General features: G+C 39.4%; 4 protein-coding genes across 13 annotated transcripts in view; 2 read left to right on the plus strand and 2 right to left on the minus strand.

The window, feature by feature from the left end:
• Positions 1-6: 6 nt before the first annotated feature.
• Positions 7-6,600, minus strand: zbtb3 (zinc finger and BTB domain containing 3). Its single transcript, XM_007550322.2, has 4 exons — positions 6,511-6,600; positions 6,085-6,192; positions 4,189-4,994; positions 7-3,210 (listed from the first exon to the last, which is right to left on the minus strand). The coding sequence occupies exons 3-4, from the start codon at positions 4,989-4,991 to the stop codon at positions 2,142-2,144; spliced, it is 1,872 nt and encodes a 623-aa protein (XP_007550384.1). The 5' UTR covers positions 4,992-4,994; positions 6,085-6,192; positions 6,511-6,600; the 3' UTR covers positions 7-2,141.
• trpt1 (tRNA phosphotransferase 1) lies at positions 6,199-19,705 on the plus strand. 7 transcript variants are annotated; one of them, XR_001661876.1, is made up of 10 exons: positions 6,797-6,871; positions 7,070-7,151; positions 7,613-7,782; positions 8,582-8,759; positions 8,842-8,898; positions 9,009-9,119; positions 9,199-9,268; positions 14,889-15,010; positions 16,354-16,406; positions 18,561-19,705. XR_001661876.1 is itself a non-coding variant. In XM_016670598.1 (8 exons), the coding sequence occupies exons 2-8, from the start codon at positions 6,812-6,814 to the stop codon at positions 9,219-9,221; spliced, it is 681 nt and encodes a 226-aa protein (XP_016526084.1). In that variant the 5' UTR covers positions 6,199-6,297; positions 6,791-6,811; the 3' UTR covers positions 9,222-9,542. The 7 variants fall into 7 exon arrangements, 3 of the variants coding, with proteins under 3 accessions (XP_016526084.1, XP_016526085.1, XP_016526086.1); XR_001661878.1 differs by having other exon boundaries at positions 14,889-14,970; XR_001661875.1 differs by lacking the exon at positions 18,561-19,705 and having other exon boundaries at positions 16,354-17,758.
• fermt3b (FERM domain containing kindlin 3b) lies at positions 10,239-20,956 on the minus strand. Its single transcript, XM_007550323.2, has 15 exons — positions 20,765-20,956; positions 19,824-19,950; positions 18,109-18,342; positions 16,273-16,389; positions 15,951-16,119; positions 15,089-15,191; positions 14,883-14,990; positions 13,768-13,902; positions 13,524-13,570; positions 13,319-13,443; positions 13,002-13,108; positions 12,650-12,871; positions 11,861-11,985; positions 11,038-11,179; positions 10,239-10,813 (listed from the first exon to the last, which is right to left on the minus strand). Exons 2-15 carry the CDS (start codon positions 19,945-19,947, stop codon positions 10,634-10,636), a joined length of 1,938 nt encoding a protein of 645 aa, XP_007550385.1. The 5' UTR covers positions 19,948-19,950; positions 20,765-20,956; the 3' UTR covers positions 10,239-10,633.
• Positions 20,957-22,906: 1,950 nt separating this feature from the next.
• The window catches only part of macrod1 (mono-ADP ribosylhydrolase 1), a 175,420-nt gene continuing 174,701 nt past the window's right edge, over positions 22,907-23,625 (plus strand). Inside the window, exon 1 of one of the 4 annotated variants that reach the window (XM_016670590.1) lies at positions 22,907-23,509. In XM_016670590.1, coding sequence (XP_016526076.1) covers positions 23,098-23,509 — 412 coding nt within the window. In that variant the 5' untranslated portion in view covers positions 22,907-23,097. The remainder of the gene's footprint in view (positions 23,510-23,625) is intronic. The other 3 variants (XM_016670589.1, XM_007550331.2, XM_007550330.2) reach the window with 3 other exon arrangements.

Below are 23,625 nucleotides of genomic sequence, written 5' to 3' on the forward strand. Positions count from 1 at the left end.
TCTTTTTTTAACAGTAATTTCAACATTTTTTTTTATAGAAAGTGTCTTGAAACATTTAAAATAGTGCAGAACAAGAACTTCCACAGACTCAATCAGGCACATACAAAGACATTAAGATAAGGCAAACATTTAGTGGATTACCTCCTTTTTTTTTTACTCCACCCTTCATCTGGTTTCCTGCCTCTGGTTAAAGGCATGAAGTGGGTGTAGTGAAGAACGGTTTGACGTGAGCCAATGTTGGTCCATTAAAAGTGCAGGTGTTTAGTGAATCTAAATGTTAACGGATTGTCCTGACTGTTGCAGAATGAATCAGCTGAAACCTGGAATGGTTTGTTTAATGTACTCAAAGAATGAAATGCGAAGCAAAATGGAGTGAATAAATACTGTCGGAAATTTACCTTCTACAGGAAAGAGATGCATCAGAAATGTGACCAACTTTTGGCTTCATCCTGTTGATAGCAAAACACAACATTAACATTATCTCCATCTAAATCTGCTGGCTCACAGTAACAGGACACCAATACATAGTACAACTTATATAATATCAATTCCTTTTTTAACTTGCATGGTAAACAACTTGGTGTACAATTCTTTATAATGTTTTAATAAAGCTCATTAATAACCAATTGTTACGACCATATGAGACTATCAAACTGAACTCACAATGACAAAATAATTTGTTACAACCTAAACTATAAAATACTCTTCAGATATAAAAAGTAGGAGGTAAAATTTTTCATGGTTTTCTTACAGCGATATGTCAATGTTAGTCAAGCAGATACTCAAACCACTGAAGCATGTTTTGCTTTTGTGCTTACGAGGAGATTCAACCGCTGCTGCTGTTAGGAGAGGCTTTTTGGTCTTTATCGATCGTTTCTTAACTGTGCAATCTTTTGAAAAAGCTTTTTTAACACAGTAGCAAATATTAACCTCGGTGTGAAACTGAACCATTAGGTTAGTTTGGTATTCATAACCTGAACCAACAATCTGTGAAAAGGGCAAAAATAAACCTGAATAATACCAGTAAGTGTAACAATAACAAAAAAACAACTGCTCAACTTCTAGGATCAATTAAATCTAAGCTTTAGATTATTCCTAAATTATTTATATTACTCACTTAATTTTTAAACCACATGTTTTAAACATGGTTTTGTGCAGTGAATAATAGATAATGTTCATTTTTGTACTTTGTGTCCTACAAAGGTTGCAGTTTTAACATCACTAAATGTCAAACAGGTCAAGAGTTACGGCTACTTTAGTAATGAACTGCATATTGCATTTACTGTCAGGTGTCAATGTGATTCTAATCCAATTTTTTTTCTGGGGTTTTTCAACAGATAATCAAACAAGCACAAACTTAATTAACGTTGTTTGCTGAAAACTCTTTGTCCACAAAATAACATTGTTGAATGTTTTAAAAACATCGCAAAAGACAATCAAACTCAAATAAATGATCATAAAAATTGTTAGTTGTCTAGGCCTGTCACGATAAACAATAAATCAATTAATCGCTTGATAAATGAAAATTATCATCCTACAGGATGATCGGCTACGAAGCGACAAGCGACAATGTTGGAAAGATTAAGATTATAAGATTGTCATAAGGGGAAAATTGGGGCAAAAAAAAAAAAAATCGTGTAATGTGAACTGGGCTTAAGGGAGGAGTGAAGTATTGCATCAGGTCGTCAGAGATGCCAAACTTCTCTATTCTTCTCTATCTAAATCTAATGATTTATAGTATACAGACTTCATAATCTGCACTCTTTTGGTTGAATGTAGTTTTTATTTCCACTTTGGTTTTATGTTGTTTAGTTATTATTCAAGAGCATTTTTTGTTAACGGAGATTCAGAGTTAATTTTATTTTCGTTTTTGGTTGTTTTGTTTACCAGTTCCAGTATTAAATGTTCTTTTGAAAATAACATGTATCTATTTTTGGCAGGGTATCACTTGCATTATTATGTCATTTCCATTAAATCAGTATAAAAAGCTCTTTAAACAATATTACCGTTTATCGCAATAATTTTTGAGCAAAATTTGTTACCGTGACAGGCCTAGTTGTTCCACTACTAAATGCAAGTTTTGATTTAGTGTTAATAGATCAGGTTAAAGTTCACATATTTGGGAATAAGTGGGGAGCGTGTTAGCAGTGAGGAGGGGGCTGCGGCAGCAGGGGTCCCTCTGTGTCTCCCTTGCTGCGTTTAGCGGGCAGCGTCTGGTCGTGAGCTTTGCGGATGTGTCGGTACAAATCCCCAGACTGCGTGTAGCTCCTGTAACAGTAGCGGCACTCGTAAGGCCGTTCGCGTGTGTGCACAATGGCGTGGCGTCTTAGAGTATATGTGCATGAAAATGTCTTCCCACAGACCCCACATGTTGGCACGTCTTCAACGAAGTTTCCCATGGAGTCCTGGAGTTCTTGGAAGTAGCCGGGAGGGTCCGGATGTTGCTGAGAGGAGGACGGAGGAACAAGGGAGGAAGCGAAGGAGGAAGTGTCCTGGGAGGAGGGTCCGACGCCCGAAGATGAGGAAGAGGGCGAGAGGGGGAAGGAGTAGTCATTTGAATGAGGGTTTATTTGTAGGAGTCCCTGTGAATGTGTGGAAACAAAATGAGGACTATTCAGCTCTTCTTCCTGGATATCCTCCTCGTATTCCTCTTCCACATCCATCACCGATTCTTTCTCCCCGATGTCTTCTTTCTCCTCCTCTAGCTCTTCATCAGAAATAATAATTGCCTCTTCTTTGATTTTCAAAATCTCTTCATTGTCTCCTGTCCTCGCTCCACCTGGAGGATGTGATCGTCTTCCAGCCACAAGCGGCGCTTCGGTTTTGTCCTCTGGACGTTGAAGCGTTCGCATTTGAGGAGCGCGTTGAAGGTCTGAGCTCTGATGCTGGAGCGTTACTGCGCTCTGGATTCTGATTTGTAATGGTGCTTGTTGAAGAGCCGACTGTCTGGAGTTGGTCTGGAAGTTTTTGGTCAGGGTGGGTGCTTGGATTGACTTGACCATCCTCTGTTCTCTGGTAAGAATGTTTCTGTGGTCAGTCTCAGAGAGATTCTCAGCAGGACGCTCAGCACACGGTCTGAGCTGTTCTGGATGTCCTCTGACGGAAAGGTGGGATTCTGAAACGTTGAGAGAGACCACAGACCGAACACCAGACTGGCTCTGAGGAAGCAGAGAGGAGGAAGAGGAGGAAGGCTGCTGGATCGCACTGTAGCTGGTTAAAAACAGATAAACAGACTCAAAATCAGATATAAAGAACAGAGACCAGAATACCTTGGATTACCTAATAAAGCCATCAGTAATCTGTACATTAAAATAAATCAATGTTATGTTTTATGCAGATGTTGTCACTTACTCATTTTATTTAATAACACAAAAATACATGTTTTGGGAATCCAGGTCACGGGTCAATTCACTCATTAACTGCTTGTTTGTTCCTTCATTTAAGTAATAAACAGTAACAATCTGTGGAGATGAACAGAGGATTCAGCTGATTATCAGATTGACCTGCTCAGACTCATGATAAAACTCAACCAGAAACTCAAAAGTCTGATTTTGGCCCCGTCAGTGAAAGCATCATTATCACAACACTCTTCTGTGTGGAAGTTTTTACTGCAGGAAGAACACTAAAAAAATTAGCCGTTTTCTGCTTCATGACAGCTTAATTTCGACAGTGTTACTGAAATCTAATAGGTGAGGTCAGAGTTTCTGTCCTCTTACAAGGAATACACCCACAGACTCATCTTCACAACTACTACCGTTAAGTACTGATAAGTGCTACATGCTAATATAACATGCTAAAGACAGTTTAAAATGTTTTGTTGTTATAACAGCCTTCTTTATGTGATCCATTTCTAAGTATTTTAAATCAAAACATTCTAACGTGGGGTTAGGCAATGCTAATCTGCACCATAAATCCTTGCACTAACATATATGTTAGTATTAGGAACTAACATATATGTTAGTAACAAACCACTATCAAACTTACATATATGTAAGTTTGTTAGTGGGGTTTCTCAGACCAACTATGTTCACTGTACAAAGATGTTTCAGATTTTAAATTTTTCGATAATCTACACAGAAACCACAAAGTAAAAACCTTTGTAAAGTATAATAACTGGAGGTAAAGATGGAGGACACACATATTTTAATTTAGATTGATTAAAACGGGGAAGGAACAAGAGACCATTACCTGTATGTCTCTGTGGTGCTGCATGGACTGCAGAGAGCAGATCCTTCGCCTTGACCCCCTGGGCTCATCTTGGTGAGACTTACAGGGACAAAGGCAGATATGTTTGTCTGGCTCTGCACCAGCTCCCCTGCTGGGGGCAAAGGAGGACAATCCATGCCTGGCTGGGTGGTATCAGCAAGGTCAGGGCTCAGAGGAGTTTGTATCTTTGATGAACTTCCACCTGTCCTCTGCTCAGACTTCACACACTCCAACTGAGTCCCATCTGCCACTTCAGATACTGAGGACAAAGGCACTGCTGTGGTCACTGGATTTGAGTGGTCTGCAACCATGGCCACCAGGGACTCAGCTGGGTGACCACAAGCTGCTTCTGGTACCTTCCTCAACCCGCCGCTCTCTTCAGAGCGTGTGCTGTCGGCCTCAGCCAGGGGCCCGCGCCTCTGCAGCCGCCTCTTACACACTCTCACCACCTCGTTCATGTGCAGAAAGCTTGCGGCAGCCAAGATGTCCTCCACAGGAGGAGACTCGTCCAGTTGCAGCACACCTTCATAGACAAAGTCCAAAAGCAAGCCAAATGCAGCAGATGTGACAATGTCATTGTCAAGTGTGACACAGCTGCTGGTGCTGCTCCCCGCTGGAGAGTCTGAGTAAAACATGTGAAAGAAAGGCGAGCATGAGGCCAAAACCGCCCGGTGAGCCAGGAAACGGGATGAACCCACTTGTACGGTGCAATCGCAAAGGAAGCCCCGCTGCCGCTGGGAACGCAGAGCTGAGAGCAACTGCTGGGAATGCTGAGGAAACTCCATGACCTGAGATAAGAAGGGAGTACAAATCAACTGTAGAAAGATAAAACAAACAAAAAAAATCCCTCAAAAGGTTCTGAATAAAACACAACAATAATGTTTCAAGTTAATTGATGCAAAAATGTGGCATATGGATTAACAAGAAAATGTTTAATTTCTGTTTTTGTCCTCCCTGGCACCTCTACAATTAACATCTTTTGTTGATTACGTCAACTCAGCACATGTCTAATCCAACTCATAATTGCCTTTCTAGTGGAAACATGCCACGTTCTGAAAGTTGCAGGTTGGGAACACTTGAATCAGACTTGTATGTCTAGCATATGCTACAGATGCTTGATTGTGTTGCGATCTGGGAAATCTGGAGGCTAAGCCAACATCTGAAACTTGTTTTATTCCTTTAATTCTTCTTGAAATATTTTTGTTTTCACACCGGTTGGATGCAAATGAAATAAAATTGTGTAAATGGTCTGCAACCATACAAGTAACATTCAAACCAAATGTAGAGTCAAATGTTTCACAGCAAAAATTTCCCTTAGGCATTCCATCACTTTAACAAGCTTGTTGTCCCCAGATGTCATGAGTTTCCCAGAAAATTGATCAGATCAGGTCATGGTTCACTTTCATCAATGAACCTTTGCTGTCCATGACCGTGTCACTGGCTCACCACTTTTTCTTCTTTCTTATATACGGACCAGACAAGTAACACCCTAAAAAAAGCCGCAATTTTGGTTCTGTTCTGACACAGTCATCTAGCAATCATAATTTGGTCTTTGTGAAACTCAAATCCATACGTTTGCCCATTATTTCTGTTTCCAAGTATATTTCAGGACAAAATGCTCAGATGATGCATATACATCCTGTTAACCCCAAACAGACACTTTGATGGAGTGATAATCAGTGGTTTTCACTTCAATTCATATTTCCACGTCTGTTTAATATATTTGAATTTTATTATCTATCTATATAAGGGTGAACAAGTATGTTGCATATATTTCTGTTTTTGTGCTGATTATAAATATCTAATTTGACTATATATATATATATATATATATATATATATATATATATATATATATAAAAAAAACCAATAACTCACGATGAAGACAGAATGCTTCCGTCTCCAAACTCCTTTCTGGCTGCTGAATCTTCCAAGTGCTGCTCTGCTTTACCGTATCCTACTCTCCATGGCAACCAGGCTGAATTTCTGCGTCCAAAGAAAAGGACTGAACCTTAACGTATGACATATATTAACAAGGTATGCATTGCAGATAAAAAACCGAAACGTCCCTCACAACATTGTGCACATCAGGTAAAAACCACGAATATCTCCGAATATTATTCAAGCACAAAAACATTAGCATTAGCACAACTATGCTAACACTAGTTAGCAAAATTAGCTCAGCGCCTGAGTTAAAATTTTAGCGCCGGAAGCTTTGAGGCTGAGTGGGGGTTGAACCAGAAACAATTCGTTTAAACGCTTCTTCGTCGCCTTATATTAAATGTAAATACTACATTAATTTACCTGTATCAACTGTTATGTTTCTCAACAATGGCTGCGGTTTTTCCTCTGTGGTGCCACTTCACCGCATAAGGATGTGCTGCCACCTACAGGCGGAGGTGTGAAACAGACAGGAAGTGGAAACAAGGACGATTGCTGAATCTACTGACCAAAATAATATGGGCGACTGCTCATTAAATATAATTATAGAGCAGGGCTGACACTACTAAATAAAGCGTAAAGTTGTCACGGTAAAATGTAAATTAATTCAATTAATAACTCGTTCCTAAATTTCCTGCACAAGATCTGATCTACCTGTATTTTAATGGACAGAGGAAGAGGCAGAGGAGGAAAAAGAGGAGGCAGAGGGAAGCGTAGTGAGGAGGTGAGATCCCTATTTATTGAACCAGTTTGCCAATGTGTTGCCTCCCTAAGTTTTGATTTTAAAAATGTGTACTTTTGGCTGTCAGGCAGCATGACAGATTTGACACAGTGCAAGCTTGGTTCTAAATATAAAACAGAGCTATTATTAGGTTTGGAAGAGAGTTGAGTGTGTATCAAATGAGACCTTCTTTACCACCAGGACAAAGATGTTCATCTGTCTAAATCCATGTCTTATGTGCTTCGTCATGGAGCCACACAGATGGGGCTTCAAATGGCCACAGGTGAGATGACACTTTCACCGTTTCAGACAGAATTGAATGACTTTCTTATGATCAATTCGTCCAGGAGAGAGACACGGCTAAACACAGAAGAACTGAACTAGGAGTATTTTCTATGGGCTTGCAAGAGTTTAAAGTTAATTGCAGTTGTAGTTTCTGTTGATAATAAACGTCTTAAAACAATTTTAGTAATGAACTGAACTTGACTGCGTCGTTTGATTGTGTGACTGAACTGAATCTTAGGGGGAAGTGCATTGAGATGATGTGTTGTGAATTAGTTCTATGTAAATAAACTGAAATGAATTTGATTTATTTTTGACAACAATAATGTTTCACTCAACAGATGTCTAGTCAATGATATATAAAAATGTTGCATCATGGAAACAATTTAAAAATATCATGTAGATTTACTCAAACTAAACTGTAAAATGTGACCATAGCTGTAACAACTTGTATCTCCACAGATGGCTTCCTGTTTGTGGAGGACCTCCTGGCTCACCCACAGTTCCACTTGTACACATTAGAAGATGTAGAGAGAGTCGTATCCACAAGTGACAAGCAGCGCTTCAAGCTCCGCTCCCACCCAGAGGATGGCCGGCTGCAGATTCGGGCCAATCAGGGACATTCACTACAGGCAGGCAGAGCAGACACGTTCCTAATTAAATCGCATTCATTTAAGTTTAGTATGTAATTCCAATTGACAACAAACGTAATTTTCATGATGAAAATTAAACGCATTTGCAATTATATCCGATTTGGTTCAGATTCAAACCAACCTAATTCTGGCACAGTGTACGAATTCTGATCCAGTTAAATGTAGTATAATTCAATAAAAGTTACTGTACACTTCAGACATTGATAATGACCATCCACATTTAATATGAACAGATAAAAAGTCATTTGCATCAAGTGTTGGACTTTGCGGCACTCCCACATCCTGAACAAGCATGTGGTGATAATGGTGAAAAAATAGATCTTCCTTTACACAGGAAAACCTCCAGCTGACCACATGCAGTGTGATAGTGACAGCATAGTGTCTTTAGTGTTTTCTTTTGCAGTCAGTTAATGGTGATGGTTAACGGACTGAGTTTATATTGCATTTTTCTTTGCCATGACAACACAAAGTGCTTCTCATTAGCCACATTTACCACACTCACATTCAGGCAGCTGGGGGTTTTGTTCCTTACCCAGGAACACATCAACATGATGGAAGCTGGAATCGAAAACACAACCTTTGGACTGCAAAATGACTAATCTTCCCACACTGAGCCACAGTCATCCCAGTAGTAAAAAAGTTCTCTTTGCCTACCTGAGTTTCACTTCTGCTCTCTTTGGTTACAGTCAGATATGTGGAAAATTATAAACATTTTTTTACCTAATTGAACAAATTGTTATGAACTTTAAATCTCATCAGGAATCTCATCTCTGCTCAGGTCATGGATCTGGAGCTAAAACCAGTTCTAGCTGGTTCTCCTGATTGCCCCGCCGAGGCCGTTCATGGCTCCTACCTCCGCAACTGGCCATCCATTCAACAGCAGGGTCTGAGCCGCATGAATAGGACTCATATTCATCTGTCAACCGGACTTCCAGGGGAAGATGGCATCATCAGCGGTATCCTCTATGTTTGAATCCAAAAAATAGGAGCTTATATGAGCTGAACATCAGATGGCAGCATTATTTCTTTTCCCACCAGGCATGAGGAAAAACTGTGACCTAGCTGTGTTTATTGATGTCTCCAGAGCTCTGGCTGGTAAGATTAGCTGGTAATGGCTGCAGTTTAATCCTCTCCACCCACCCTGTGTGAGTAAAGAAATCAATCCTTTTACAAGTGTTTCATGTGTCTGTGTCTGGCTTGTACAGATGGTATTGACTTCTTCTGGTCAGAGAATGGTGTGTTGCTGACTGCAGGTGATGCCGAGGGTAAACTCCTTCCTAAATACTTCACCCGAGCCCTAAAACTCAAGCCTACAAGTGAGGAAAACTAAAACACATTTCTTCTTAAGAAGCCAAACGACATTCCAGTTGTGTAATTTCTTGTGCTGTGTTTCAGGATGCATCCTTCCCCTGCAGTAAAAGCTGCTGCGCTTGATGTTCTCACCAAGCTTGAATCCAGCTTTGCCGTAGGTTTTCTTGGTTTCCATGACGTCACAAGTTTTACATTTCCTATAAATAACAGGACTTGCATTTACAGCCCAATTTTATCTTCATAATAAATACTGACCCAGATAAATATAAGCCGACATGGTACTTTTTTTGTTTATACTGTGCCTTACTAAAGTACTGGTGTCACATTATAGCCACAAATTTTCACATATTTCATTGAGATTTAATGTGGCAAAGTAAAGACGCGAATAAATATGAGGTGGAGTGAAAACGCACAGGGTTTTCTAATTACAAACAATCAAATTATTCGGCATGTATTTGTAATTAGCTCCCATTGATCTGATACCCCTCATCCCCGCTGCCTTTAGATTTAACCAAAGTTGTAGTAAGAAGAGAGCCTTTGTTGACACAGCAAACACATGAAAGAATGGGCTCATGAAACCAAAACTTTTCATCAAAATACTGGCAGCATCTGCGGTAATGTCTTTTTTTTTTAGAACAGGGATGGGAAAATTTGTTGCTGATGATGGGAAGGATGAAGTTAAACGTAGAGCTCAATTGTAGAAGCAACTTTAAATAAAGGACTATATGAAGAGACTGTGTTTAGCCTGAGTCTGAGGAAACAGGATGCAGACACTGTGGTTTAACGGGCAGCCTCAACAGTTCCTTACAAGATTATGGAAACACACACACTCTGCATGATTGAGATAATTGGTTAGGAGCTTTCAGCAAGAAAACAAATGAGCGCTGTTGTGACCATGGTGACAGAAGATAAGACAAAACTTTATTACATGTTCAATTTAAACAGTTAACTTGTGCACTTTTAAATTCTCTGCTGGGATAATACAGTCAAGTTCAATAATTGATGTTTTCAAGCTTTTATTTCTCTTAATTATGATTTTCTGCTTACAATTAATTAAAACATGACATTTATGATCAGAATATTACATCACCCTAATAAAAAAAATATTTTGACAAATGAGCCTCTTCAGAAAGTATATTTTTTATTAATTGAATTTGGCTGTTAAAGCTGTATTCAATACAAGTCCCTCCAGAGCAATGCTGATTACAGTTATTGTTAGTCAGGCAAAAAAAAAGGAGAAGTGGCTGCCTGAGTCAGCTTTATATTTCTATACGTTTGATCACCAGGCTTCTGGTTTTGGGCCCTCTATTGTTTGCACCAGCAGCGGTCCATCACAAAAGCATTCCATATTTGATGTTTGGAGTCCTAAACTCTCTTTGTTAAACATCATCTGCATTTGTGGCACATGGTAAATTAAAATCTGTCTGTTTGGATGACAGATGAGACATAACTTTGTGTTTTTCCTGGTGGGATTCACAGAGAGAGGGAGTTTATGAATCAGTCTTTGTGCTTTTGAGTATTATAGCGCTTCATGGCCTCCGGTCAGCTTATGGAAGAGCTCCTCATTGAGCGTGTCGCTCTTCTCACGGCTGCGCGTCGACATGAAAATGTAGCCTCCAATGAACTCGTGAACAATTTTACAGTCGGCCGTCACGCAACCAAAGGCAATGTTCACGTTCCCTTCAAACTCGATGGCCATCTGGACATAAAGGTGACAGGAGGAGGAGGCATTAGTTTGACAAAGTGATCAGATTTGGGGAAAACGACAAAAAATACAGTTGAAATAGTTTTAGTCAATCACTGCATAATTTTAAAACATTTCAGCGCGACCTTATGCAATCTTGGGTATCTGAGACATGAAACACCTGAAGGTAACTGAAAAATTAAAAAAAATGTAGCTGCTATAGCAGCATCTATTATGACCTGTTTTATGTCCCAGTTTACGTTCCACTGCTTCATGTTGTTGTAGCGCCAAGTCTTCACCACGTCACCCACTCCCAGGTCGATACGGATCAGGCGGTTCGGGGCGATGCCCAGCACCTCGTCCTTTCTGCTACCCTTAAACCTGTTGGCCAGAAAACATTTATATTAATAAATCTCATACAAAGCTCCTAGAACACTATTTCACACATTATTTTGTACTTTTAGACCCATCTTTGGTCATGGCTTCGTCATGCTCATTGTCGTTCATCGCTATTTTAGCTCAGTTATGTGTAAGGAGATGGAGGAGATGGTCATCAGTGGCAATAGTTTCAACATAAAGATCTTTGTTTGACTATGAATTATAATTTCCTCCTAACTTGGTGCATATCAATCTTAGGGGAACTTTAATTATGGTGGCTATTTATAATAAATATAAAAATAACAGTCAGCAACACCAGTAGAAAAACTACCAAATAATTTACATTTTGTTGCACATAGAGCCATAATTATCTCATAAAACTACCATGTCTTGACAATAACCAACAACTTTTTGTTACACACAACCCCACATAGTTTTAACCATGGCTCATTGCACAACTACATTTCTAAATTCCTGTAGCAGCCAGTTGTACTGCAGGACTAACACTAGCCTATACATGAACAGAAACAAAAGGTAGGGATTCAGTTTGAGTTATTTCAACTTCCTTGCTGTTTGCTGTTATAATCAAAAGGTTCTTCTGCCACCTTCTGATTTTTCAGGGATTTGGGGGCCCCACAATCCTCTCTCCTGTGTTCTGCAGCATCAAATTTATTTAAACTTTACCTGACAACCACATACGAGAGTCCAAAATCAGGCAGAGCCTGCCAGATCTGCAGGAAGCGCATCAGTGCATCTGTCAGAGAGAGCTGAGCTACGTTCTGGTAGGCGTCCAGGATACGAGGGGTCAGCTGGAGGAGCAGGCACAGGCAAACCTCTTAGATATAATTACATTTTAAAATTAAAGACAAGTTCCTTAGCTCTACAGCACTAACATCAATTCTTTAATGAAAAATACATTTATGCTTTATGACACACACATTCAGATAAAAGTCCCATGCTTCCTTTAGCAGGTTAGGATAATTCTATGGGCTACACAAAACATGTTCATTACGTTTGTTATTTAAGAAAATCATTCTTAAATAATGAGATTTTTGTTAACTCTATTCTGCCTATTTTGAGCTCCTTTCAGAATGAGATGTTTTAGATCCTCTGTTCACTTTAAATGTGTAAAACCAGTTGACCAAAGGCCCTGAAGCTCCACTTAGGTTGCAACGTGACAAGGTGAACTTTGCTGGTGTTGCTTGGTAATGGCACAATGCCCGTAGGTTGAGACTTAACAATTGGGAAGTTTTTGAAACAGCTCATTTTCCAGACACCATTAACTTATTGCCAAAAAATGGCTGGCTGGTTTTCTCTAAGTGATTAGGCTGGTTCTGGAAGCAGTAGAGACCCAAATGGAAGTATATAAATGTGCAAAATTTTAATTCTGCATAATAGGTTCCATTTAAAACCAGATTAATACTGTTGTGTATTTTGGCTATGCAGAAGTGCAAATACTCTTTCTTCCTCTACCTGTTTGGGCTTGTATTTCTTATGGTAGCGTGGTGACACCAAACTGTGAGTGTTTATGCTTTCGTCGCTGGCGGCTGAGTTATTGCTGGAGCCAGAGTTGGTCTTTTGCATGGCCAGGAACGAACGGATGCTCTGGATCTCACTCTGGAAGCTGCTGTCTGCCAGGCTCTTGCCTTTGGAGGCCAGCCGGCATCCGGCCATCCACTGAGCGTACTGCTGCTCCTGCAAAACATGAACCACAGGCAGAAGGAGGGGGCGGGGGGTTAGACAGGTGTGCCTGTGGGCGCAACCGAGTGGGCGAGACAGAGATAAGTAGACAGAATGCTGCACACGACAGAACGATGGCACTGACATTTTCACAGCGCAGATAGACCTCGTTCATGCCTTCAGGTGCAGGGATCAGCAGTCTGATAAGAAACTTCTGCGCTGCAACGTTGACGTCAGGAGCCACCTCACAGCCTAAGAGCAGGAAAGCAAAGTAGGACGTCGAGAGCTGATAATTAGGGGTTAGCTGAATTATGAACACCAGTTTCACTGAGAGGCGATCTTTCAAAAGGGGGAAACATCGGTTTAAAGAAGAACCCCTTTTCATCTATCGAATTGTTTATGTTTAATCATTTGATGAAATTAAACAACTTTTTCTTTCAAATTAAAATTTGTTTTCTGTACCTTTAAGGTTAATCTGTTGAATAGGCTCTCCAATGCTCTCCTCTTTGCTCTTGAAGTAGGAGATGGACGTATCCTGGAATTTGAACCAGTACTGCTTGTATCCCTTCAGAGTGAGCCTCTTGGGCCTGAAATGCAGAGTCGCATCGCTTGGTTTCATCAAAAATATTTTCTAGAAGTCATATGAGAATCAGTGTTCAAATCTGACCTGAATATCTTCAAGTAGTCGTTGAGTTCTGGTGCTGTCATGTTTTCCTGAATAGAAGTTCAGAAAAGATGATTCTCTGCTCCTCGTGTTAAATTACCTACCATATGTTTTTTCCCCTATTATCATTATTATTACAATCAATCAAAATAAAACCTAAATTAATAAAACATTTCAGTTGCTCAAAGGTGGAGCTTCATTTTTTTATTTTTTTTTATCAGCAATTAAGAATTTAAATCCAAGCTACCAGCAGGTCAGAGGCAGAGCTGCTATCTCCCTCCATCTTGACCTCCAGGGACTGAAGGGCCGACTCCAGGTCGTCCAGGGCCGCGTTGGAGCTCATCATCTGGGGCTCCGACAGGGCCACCTTATTGATGTGGTACTAAATGATTTTACATGTAAGAGAGGACAGAAAGAGACATAAGTGTCTCCCTCATATAGAAGCTGTTAGCTGACAGTCAGGGCAAATATAGGTCATAAAAATGCAGGCTTACTGTATCTGCAAGGAAGCTTTTGAAATTACTCAAATACCCACAAGTATTAACAGCAGCTTCTAATGTATTTGTTTTATAAAATCAAAAAACCTGAAATAAATGTAAAATGGAGTCCACTTCATAATTCTGTAGATTTCACAGGAACAACCAGGAATTATTGCCCTATTTGGTCTCACATCTTTTTAAAGTTCTTGCAACCTCTCCTAAGGTCCTGCCACATCCTTTCAAATCATTTCAGGCCTGAACTTGGACTAGGCCATTGCAACCTCTTGAGTCTTTTCCTTTTTTCTGTTATTCTTCTCTAGATGTGTTGCTGTGTTTGGATCATTTCCCTGATGAATGATCCAGTTTTTTTTCTAGACACATTTGTGCACAGAAACGTTCACAGTAGACTCAGTGAATGAGTCCTTTCGCATTCAAACAAGCCCAAATCACCATAACTCCAACGCTGTGCTTGACAGTTGGCATGAGACGTTTGCCATTTTGTACATGTTGAATTTATCATTTTGCTGCCTTTTAAGGCATTCTGAGTTTATTCCGCTATTTTTGAAATACTTGTGTGGCTTAAATGTTTGGACTTCAGTCTTTGATACAGTTGTTGTGGGTTCAACTGATCATTTTTCTCTCTCAAAAACCTTTAAAATATACGTCTATCCTCTTTGAATCAGACCTGACATTTTCCGATAAATTACGTGTAGATCTAAATCTGCACACAGAATGCTTTTAATGTGAGTTCACACAGCAGTTTTCTTCAACATCTCGTATATTTGCACTCAAACACGAGAGTTTCTGCTAAATTTGACATTTAAAGCTTTCATGAGAAAATGATCCACTTCCCTCAGAGCATTTTTTATTTTTTTTATCTTACCTGCAGCGCTCCAAAAAGCATCATCTCCTCCTCGGTGCAGTCGATGTCTTCCAGCAGGATGGCCCAGCGAGCCTGCTCATACAGCTGGGTGAGACGTACAACATCGTACTGCCGGGGTGAAGATTGAGGTGATGGATGAGTTAATAGACCTTTAGCACATTACCAGTCCCAGACACAATGATTGCACTAAAACAGCACACACAAACCTTGGGTTCTATGTCGTAGAAAGAGTAATACTTGAAGCGAAGCCACAGCCGGTCATTTTCTTGGATGCCTTGCTGCATGAGACAACGTGATGAATCCAACCACCTGAGGGGGGAGGTGGAAACCACAGAGTCTGTAAGGTTTTGTGTTTCTATGAGTGAATATATACAATGATGTTTGTGTTTGCATTAAATTAATTCCAGAGTTAAATAAAGTTTGTTGTAAAAAAACAAGAAAATGGGCCCAGAATACAATTTGTTTTAGAAAATCGTCATTGTTTTCCTTGTAAACTTTTCAATCAGTTAATGTAGAAATAAAGCGAAGGATAAAGAGACAAAAAAGTACAAAGAAACAAAATGTTTTTCTTTTTCTTTGTTTTTAACTAAAAGGACTGTTTCCCCTGGAAGCTGTTCAAGTAATCCGAAAATCCTCTAAATACACAGGCACATCTCAATAAATTAGAATATTGCTAAAAAATTAATCTTCTAATCTTCTTCAGACAACGCTTACAGTCTCAACATGGTTCTCACTCTCACTTCAACAATCAGGAGAAAATTGAAATATTTGTGAGTTAAAGTTACAAATGTCATTTAAAATGATGAGTAATGATGGTGTAATCATGTCCTCTTGTTGTGACAGACCAGTGTGTAATTTTAGCAACTGGTCTGTCACAGTTGCAATAAATGCCGTTTGTTCCTCAAACAAACTGCATTTTTTTTAAATTAGATCATAGAGGAAAATGTGAGGTATTTTCTTGAGTTTAGATTGTGCAAATTTTGCACAAAAAATAGAAGAAATAGTTGCTGCATCTACAAAGCGGAGCTCCTTGGGCGATGCTACCACCTGAGCTAGAAGCAGATGTACCTGCCGTGGATGTGAGATTTGTCCACCACACTTGCTGGGCGGTACTGCTTGGCGATGACCTCTGGAGCAGGAGGAGGCTGAGTGACCGACAGCATCTTGTAGACGCCCTCCATCTGCTCTGAGTCAGCGAAATGAGCTGGCATGCCATTATACAGACAGGGCCGGGAAACTGAACAGGAAGTGGGAGTGCACAGACTGCTGTGAGATATTCAGGCTCAAAACGGGAAGCGCAATGGCTTACATGCACTTATTTTCAACAAGCATTGTGCCTTGTCAATATGCCTTCAGTGTGCATAAAAAAAAAAAGATGTGGTGGGTGTACCCGAGGAAAGGGGCACCTCGGTCAGGTCGTAGATCTCCTCTGTCAAATCTTTGTCTTTCTTCTTCTTCTTCTCCTCCACAGGTCGGAGGAGGGAGAGCTCCTCAGGATGGCGGATGTCTGTGGGGATCGGGAAAGTAAACAGATGTTTATTAGCGCTACAAAATATCAAATGTGTTTTATATTGAGGAATGTTAGAGCAATCCTTCAGTATTCTATTTCATTAGGTTTAGATTTACTCTTTTATAGTTGCCACTGGGATAGCAGAATACACAGTACAATAACAGGATCGAATCCTTTATAGTTTACTTCTTATAAGATCAAATGCAATGGCAGATCATAACAAAAACCTAGTCTGCTCTACAGATGGGTAAAAGCAAGAGAAGAGATTCACCAAAGCACAACCTTCACATGGAAAAATGAAGGTCAACAATACTAAAAGCTCTTAGATTATGATCAGTTTCTGATGCCAAGAATGCTCTGTTTTCTTGATTAATAGCTATAGCAAAACTATATTATATAAACTCTCCTACTCAAAATCAACCTTCAGCACTGACGTTCTCTATTTCACTTAATCTTATTAGTTCAATTCTCTTTAAGTATTTCAATGAATTATGAAATTAAATACCATACAGATCATCCTTCTGATCCACATTTAGGTTGGTCAGTTCCTGTGTCCAAAACAATCATAAGTAAACTCCTTCTGACTGGTAATACTTATTTATATAACATTTGTACATTTCCCTACAGTGGAGATGAGTAAAGACTTCAAACCATTCACTGTCAGAGCAGATAAGAAACAGGCCTTAACATGGGAATGAACTGGTTGGTGCAACAAAATGTATGTAGTTTGATCGGATGAAGCTAAAACTGAAATGTTTTTCACAGGCCTGACCATTGTTAAGTGTGTAAGAAAAGTCTGAGAGCAGGAACTTAATTGTGAAATCTGGGGGTGGCAGCATCAGGCTGTGTGGGTGTTTTACTACAAGAAGAACAGTTTTCCTTCTCAAAATAAATGTCATTATGAAGAAAGGACATTGTTTTTTGGAAATATTTATCATACATCTGAAGATGTTGGCCAGGAAGTTACAGGTTGGGCACAAATTATACATTATACATTCAAATGAATTAAAAAGTAGCTTGAAGACAAAAATATTCTCATTTTGTAAGTATGATTACAACATTGCATCCATGACCTCAAATCAGGAGGTCATACTTAAGTAACATTTCAGTGCCCCAAAGGCTGTGTCATTTTCTGTGTTAAATGTCAGTTTTTAGATGAGGTCCGTGACTGGATGTCAGATCATACGTGATTAAAGAAAACTGGTGAAAACATGTCTGTATATTCTTCATAAGTTTTTTTTTTTTTAATTATGAAACAAATCTCACCATTCTGGGCAATTTTAGTAGGTGCAATAGTGTCAGGTTCCAGCCACACTCACAATGTTCATACATTCAGGCACCAACTGGTAGTCAACTTCCAGCTTAATTTATGGTTTTAGTGTCAGTCAGATCATTCAAAGCCTGAACCCTGAAAGCTTTTTTATTTCCAAGCCAGTTCTGTCATTTCCCTTACGTTTGCTGCTTTTTAAACCATTTTCAGTCTGCTACCTTTTCTGGGGATTTCTGGTGAGGAAATGAGAACAAGCGCTGCTTAAATTAGAATAAATGAAAGCATGAAAGAGACTGAGAAATCCTTTTTTTTTTCTTGTAATGAAGAAAGTCAAAGAGCTGCTTGATGAGACTGAGGGAAAACACTCAAATATAACATCAACGCTTTGATGTAAAAATGCAAGAAAGACAAAAAATGCAGAAAGGAGGGAAGAAAGAAAAACCTACTGAGCATCCTGCAGATTCCCATCACGGTCTGGAAGACGGGGTTGGAGAAGCAGGCCTTCAGCATCACAGTTTTACCGCTGGGCAGACCCAGTTTAAGTGGCTTATGCTGCGGCATGAACAGCAGACGGGCGTCAGCGTGAATCCCGTATTTCTCCAGAGTCCAGGCTGTCCGCAGGAGCCACCGTTGCTTCTGGTCCCACCACAGCGCATGGTCCGACCAGTTACGCTGCATCTCTGTATAAGACAAGAAGGAAATACCTGGATTAGTTACAGACACTTATGCTTGGCTATTTTAATCTCATAACACTTTGGCACTGAATACCCTCAGGCAGACTACGTGTCAATAAACATTAGTGCTCTCTTTATACTTGGTATTTATTTCCCAGAGAAAGTATTCCTGGCCCTCTGTGTTATTGTGTTTATCTGTTTCTTTCCTTTCTCTTAACTGCCAGCTGTTGCAGCAGATGGACTGAGCCTTTTTCTGCTGGATGTTTCCTCCTGTTGAAGAAACAGAGGCTCCTCTCCCTCCGTGGCAACACATGCTTGCTCAGGAGGAGGGATTGCTGCCGAAGTCAACTACTCTATGCGATCAGACAGGCTTCCTTGGAGAGATAACCTTTCACTAAGTGACATTAAACCATCACCTGAATGTGTCTGTACTGTACTATAAATTGTATGGAATTGAATTATAAAACAGGATCTAACGCCGAATGTATGACATGATTTAATTCTTGTTGGGAGCTTTAGAAAAGCACTCTGACCTCCCTGATATATTTTATTGGGATTTTCTTTGATTGACCAAAAAAAGTGTTGCATAACTGTGAAGTGAAAGAAACAAACTCTGTTTCAATTTGCTTTACAAACTGATTGGTGTGGATGAATTTGTTTTCAACCTCTAGAAATCAGATTTTATTGAAGGCTATGCCAGATCCCATTACTTTCAAGATACAGAAGTGCAACTGTTGGGTGTTTTTTCCTTTCTCTTCATATGAGCCTTGCCCAGATCTCTCTTGCAAAAGAGATCTTCAGATCTCAATGGGACAAACTTGGTTAAATCAAGGTTATTATTATTATTATTATTATATCCCTAAACAAAATGCTGTTCAACAAACGTCAGAAGCCTTCAGAAGTTATCTATTATAACAACCAATCCTGCACATCAAAAGGCATCCCCACTGTGAAACACGGTGGTAACTGAATCATGTGTGAAATGTGAAATCTTCAGCAAAGACAGTAAATTTGATCAAAGCTAAAGGGGAGATGAATGGAGCTAAATTCAGGGGAATCCTAGAAGAAAACCTTTGGGGAGACTACAAAATATTTCAGATTGGTGTGGAAGTTCACCTTCCAAAAGGACATTCCCATAGCATGATAATGCCACCACCATGTTTCACCACTGGAATGATGTGTTGAATTGATGGACAGTGTTAGTTTTTTGTTTGACTAAGTGATGTATAAAGACAACTTTATTTCAGGATGTCAGAGTCAGTAGGAAAACAACAACTTTCAGATTTGTACATTTATCCTTTCCCTTGCACTAAACAAAGTTTTGTTTTAGATAATCACATAAAATACCAATAAAATTCCTTAAAATCTAGCACAAAGTGCTTGAACATTTTTTAAAATATGAATTTGTAAGCCCATGAAATGACTAAGTTTCTACTGTCGGCCCACATGATTGAGAGAGACGGCTGAAAACAGATAGCTTGACTCACGTGTCTTTTCCACCAGCTTGAGGATAACCCCTCCAACGTGGAGGTCAGAGGCGACGCTGATAGTGACAGGAGGGGCATCAGGCCCAAGGTCCTCCACTTTGACTGACAGATCCCACGCCGCCATACTCTGAGAGAGACAAGAGCAGAGTGTGTGAAGGGAAGGCTGAAGACAGGACTGTTCTCAAGAGAAACACGAACAATGACTAAAACACTACAGCCCGTGACATCTCCAACAGGATAAAAACCAACATTATGAACACAAATTACACACATAAGATCTCTTCTGTTAGAGTAAAAATGTTCCCTACTTATTCTTTATTTACATAGAAACAATAAAAATAATTTTATAAGTGCTGCTTAGTGGAAGATAGCCCTTCTCCATGGTCAATATCACATGATACTGAGTAACATGGACACACAAACATACACTGTGAGTGACATGTCAAGTTTAAATAGTATTTCCTGTTTCGGTCTTAAACTATCACCATGGATGCATACTTCCGCTTTTCAAATGCATGCAGGAGGGGAATGTGAAACCCAACATGGGCTGGGTTGTTCATTCGATGGTGACACACTCGCCTCCTGCATGTAAATAAAAGCCCATATAAAATTAGATTTTACTTCTGGCTCTAAAATATGTGTACGTTTCAAAATCATAATCTTTTTTACAAGACAACTACAGATGATGGTGGCAATGCATAAAGATAACATGCTTCAAACTCTCCACTTTTACTCGAAGGCCTAGGCATTTTCGACATTTTTATGTTTAAGTAATAAATTATAATTTGTGTCCAATTCATACAGTCAAAAAGAACTTCTTAAATTACCTCTATATCTTTATATTTCATAAAGAAGCTCAAAATATAAAAACCCAGTGCTGTTTTCTCTGTTCTCATGCTTCCCCCCCCACCCAAACACAGACATCTTGTAAAAGACAGTACCGTCAGTCTCCTCCGTCCACGATTTTAAGAACTGGACCTGGCGGGTTCCTCTTGTCTCTGTCAGACAGCTGAAGAAGTTTCCCTGGTCTACTGTGAGAATTTGCACTAGTCTTGCCTCTCTTGGGTAGGGCAGGTTGTGGTGTGTGGTGAAGCCTCTGCCTTTGCTGCTTGTGTCACCCGTGTAAAAAAAAAAAAGAAAGAAAAGAAAATCTTGTTCCTTTTTTTCTTTGTCAGTTTCCGCCAGGCGGAAATGTGAACACCAGTTAACTTCTGACTGACGGCCTGCGTTGAATGATACATATTAGGCAACATCTATGTGTGGTTCACATTTAAAACGCTTGTGTGGGTTACCATGTCAGAAGTTAGTAATGTAAGGCTGTGTGATATTACTCCTTAACTTCAAAAGTCAAGTTTCTTTGATTTGGCTAAATAACGATGTTAATTTAGGTGTTTGCTAAAATTAATAAAATGTTTCACGTAACACTAAACAATGCCTTTTTTAAGCGCAGTCTAAAACAAATTAAATATCGTCACTTTTTGTCATGTACACAAATTTAAAAGTGAATTTTAAAAACACATTTCAGATTCGTTGATTAAATTTTGAAAACATTTAATCAATGTTTAAATGTTTTGCCCAAAAATAATATATTTATATAATATATCACCTTTAATAATCAACTGAGCTTATTGCACTAGCAACTGGAGTACATGTGATTGAACTAAAATTACTCCAAAGTTTATTGCGATGACATTTGGTGTGAATTGGCAATATATAAAATTTAACTTTCGAACTAAGAAATGAGCCCCACCAATAAACAATATAAAAAAACCAACAAAAAACCCCAACTACCAATACAAGAAAGTTCAAAGCCCCAAAAGTAGATACTAAAACATTCAAAACCTGGGAATTTTTATTTCTTTGCAGGGATGTTCCCACAATCTAACATAAAAATGAATAAAACCAGAAAATCTTGGGAGTTTGTCTTTGAATGTAGAAGTTTGACATAAAGATAGATTCCTTTGGAATGTTTGAAAAAGAGACAATATTAAACATCGGGGACAATGTCATTCCCAATGTTAACTCCGTTGTTTAAAGTTGTCCAGGATGTTTAACGTTGTCCCCAATGTTTTATTTTATCTCCAGTGCTTAGGGTTATATGAGGTTAAATTGTCATTATTATTATTATGTTTACAGTATCTGGAATGTTTTACTTTATCTCCAATGTTTAACGCAAAAGGAAACTTTTCTGGAGATTTGACATCTGATAAACATTGGCAATAATGTTAAACATCAAGGATAACGTTAAGCATTGTAAATGACTCATTAAATTGAGATATAGGTTAGGATTACTGATATAGATATTAGAAGATGTGTAATAATATTAGTGTATTAAATCCTATCATTTCAGGTGCACAGTGACCTGGGCAATCCGGTGGACACATTGTGGCCACGCTGCATTTGATAACACACTGCCATTCAACGTGCAAAAAAGAACATGCGGTGATCTGTGTAGATGTCTGTGTTTAATTTAATTTCAATAAAACCCTGTTTTACCCGTCTGGTACTGTTTAACTCTTACCAGTACCTCTGTATTTACAATATTTTTAAAAGATAGGATATTCTCATAAAAGGATTAGTGCAAACATCTGCGATAGCTTTTCATTTTAGACGGATAGGATATTCTGATGAAGGAAGTGGTATTTTTGTCGTGCATATAAATTGTTCCAATGCTAAACATAACTTATAAGCTTTCACTTCAGTCTCAAAGAATTTTATCCAATGATAATATTTAAAATTAACGCAGCCTGTTATAGTTTTCGGTTTGTAAACATCACGGTAGAAGTTATATATCCGTGTTACGGCAGAAAAATCTGAAGAGGTAACACATATAGCTAGAACCAGAACACCGTTACATTTAAACGGCCATTGTGTCACCTCAATCTGTAATTTCCGACAGCCGTAAAGCTCACATTGACTTGTGACCGTTAGCTTCGACTGTTCCTTTTTCACTCGACTATGTAATATACAGATAATAAAACACAGCCCTGTTTAATATATTTAGTTTAGATGCCACTCTTTTCTTTTATTATGAATACCAGAATCCGAATGATACAGCAGTTATTAATATTTATTGATTTTAATCAGTTAGTGGTGATCATGGAACACCCCTGGTTGATGGTACATTCCATCCGTTAACTTCCGAAACAAAAATGGCACATGAGATTTTGCAGTGAGGGGTGTGTTTGCATCGAAAGTGAAAGCTAACAGCAGAGTGGCCGACACTTCAACTTTGAAACACAACTCTTTGCTGTCTGCTTGGTGTTACCTAAACATGGCGCTGCTAACGTCAGCTCGAGTTTCACACATCAGAGCCCTCCCTTGCAGCGCTCTGTCCCGTATCCGAGCTGACTTCCAGACAGCAGGTGTCAAGTTCAGGCACTTGTTACCTCCGGGTAGCCCCCAGCTCAGAGGGACGGGAGTAACGAGTCCCGTACGAAGCCATATTAACACCGCAGTCCGAGGTGACAGATTCTCCACCACAGCGGCGCTTCGCAAATCCAGCCAGGCTAACGGTTCCTCTTCACCAAGGGGGAGGAGAGGCTGGCTGGGCAAGTTTGCCCTCGGTGCTGCCTTTGGAGTGGGCACAGGCGCTCTGGTACAGGCCCTCCACACTGGAGTTTTAACCGCCATGCCTCTAAAAATTAACCTGGACTCTGCTGAGAGAGACTGGAAGGAAGCCAAGGGTGAGAATGTCCAGCAGTGGCAGGGAATAATATTTTACAGAGTTTTCAGACAAAAACACCTACTGTCAACTGGTACAAAAAGTTGTATTAAGTTTTTGATAAATAACAATGTATAA

This window comes from Poecilia formosa, unplaced genomic scaffold (genome assembly GCF_000485575.1).
Source record: "Poecilia formosa unplaced genomic scaffold, Poecilia_formosa-5.1.2 Scaffold35, whole genome shotgun sequence".
NCBI classification, from domain to species: Eukaryota; Metazoa; Chordata; class Actinopteri; order Cyprinodontiformes; family Poeciliidae; genus Poecilia; species Poecilia formosa.

Bases quoted from the DNA above. Each gene is read 5' to 3' on its own strand.
- zbtb3 (XM_007550322.2), bottom strand. From the start codon at position 4,991: ATGGAGTTTCCTCAGCATTCCCAGCAGTTGCTCTCAGCTCTGCGTTCC. The intron at 3,211-4,188 runs GTAATGGTCTCT...GTTTTTAACCAG, and splicing joins AGCACCACAGAGACATACAG to CTACAGTGCGATCCAGCAGC.
- trpt1 (XM_016670598.1), top strand. From the start codon at position 6,812: ATGGACAGAGGAAGAGGCAGAGGAGGAAAAAGAGGAGGCAGAGGGAAG. The intron at 6,872-7,069 runs GTGAGATCCCTA...CTTTACCACCAG, and splicing joins GAGGGAAGCGTAGTGAGGAG to GACAAAGATGTTCATCTGTC. The intron at 8,899-9,008 runs GTAAGATTAGCT...TGGCTTGTACAG, and splicing joins TGTCTCCAGAGCTCTGGCTG to ATGGTATTGACTTCTTCTGG.
- fermt3b (XM_007550323.2), bottom strand. From the start codon at position 19,947: ATGGCGGCGTGGGATCTGTCAGTCAAAGTGGAGGACCTTGGGCCTGAT. The intron at 18,343-19,823 runs GTGAGTCAAGCT...TGTCTTATACAG, and splicing joins CAAGCTGGTGGAAAAGACAC to AGATGCAGCGTAACTGGTCG. The intron at 12,872-13,001 runs GTCAGTGCCATC...CATGTTTTGCAG, and splicing joins TCTATCTGCGCTGTGAAAAT to GAGCAGCAGTACGCTCAGTG.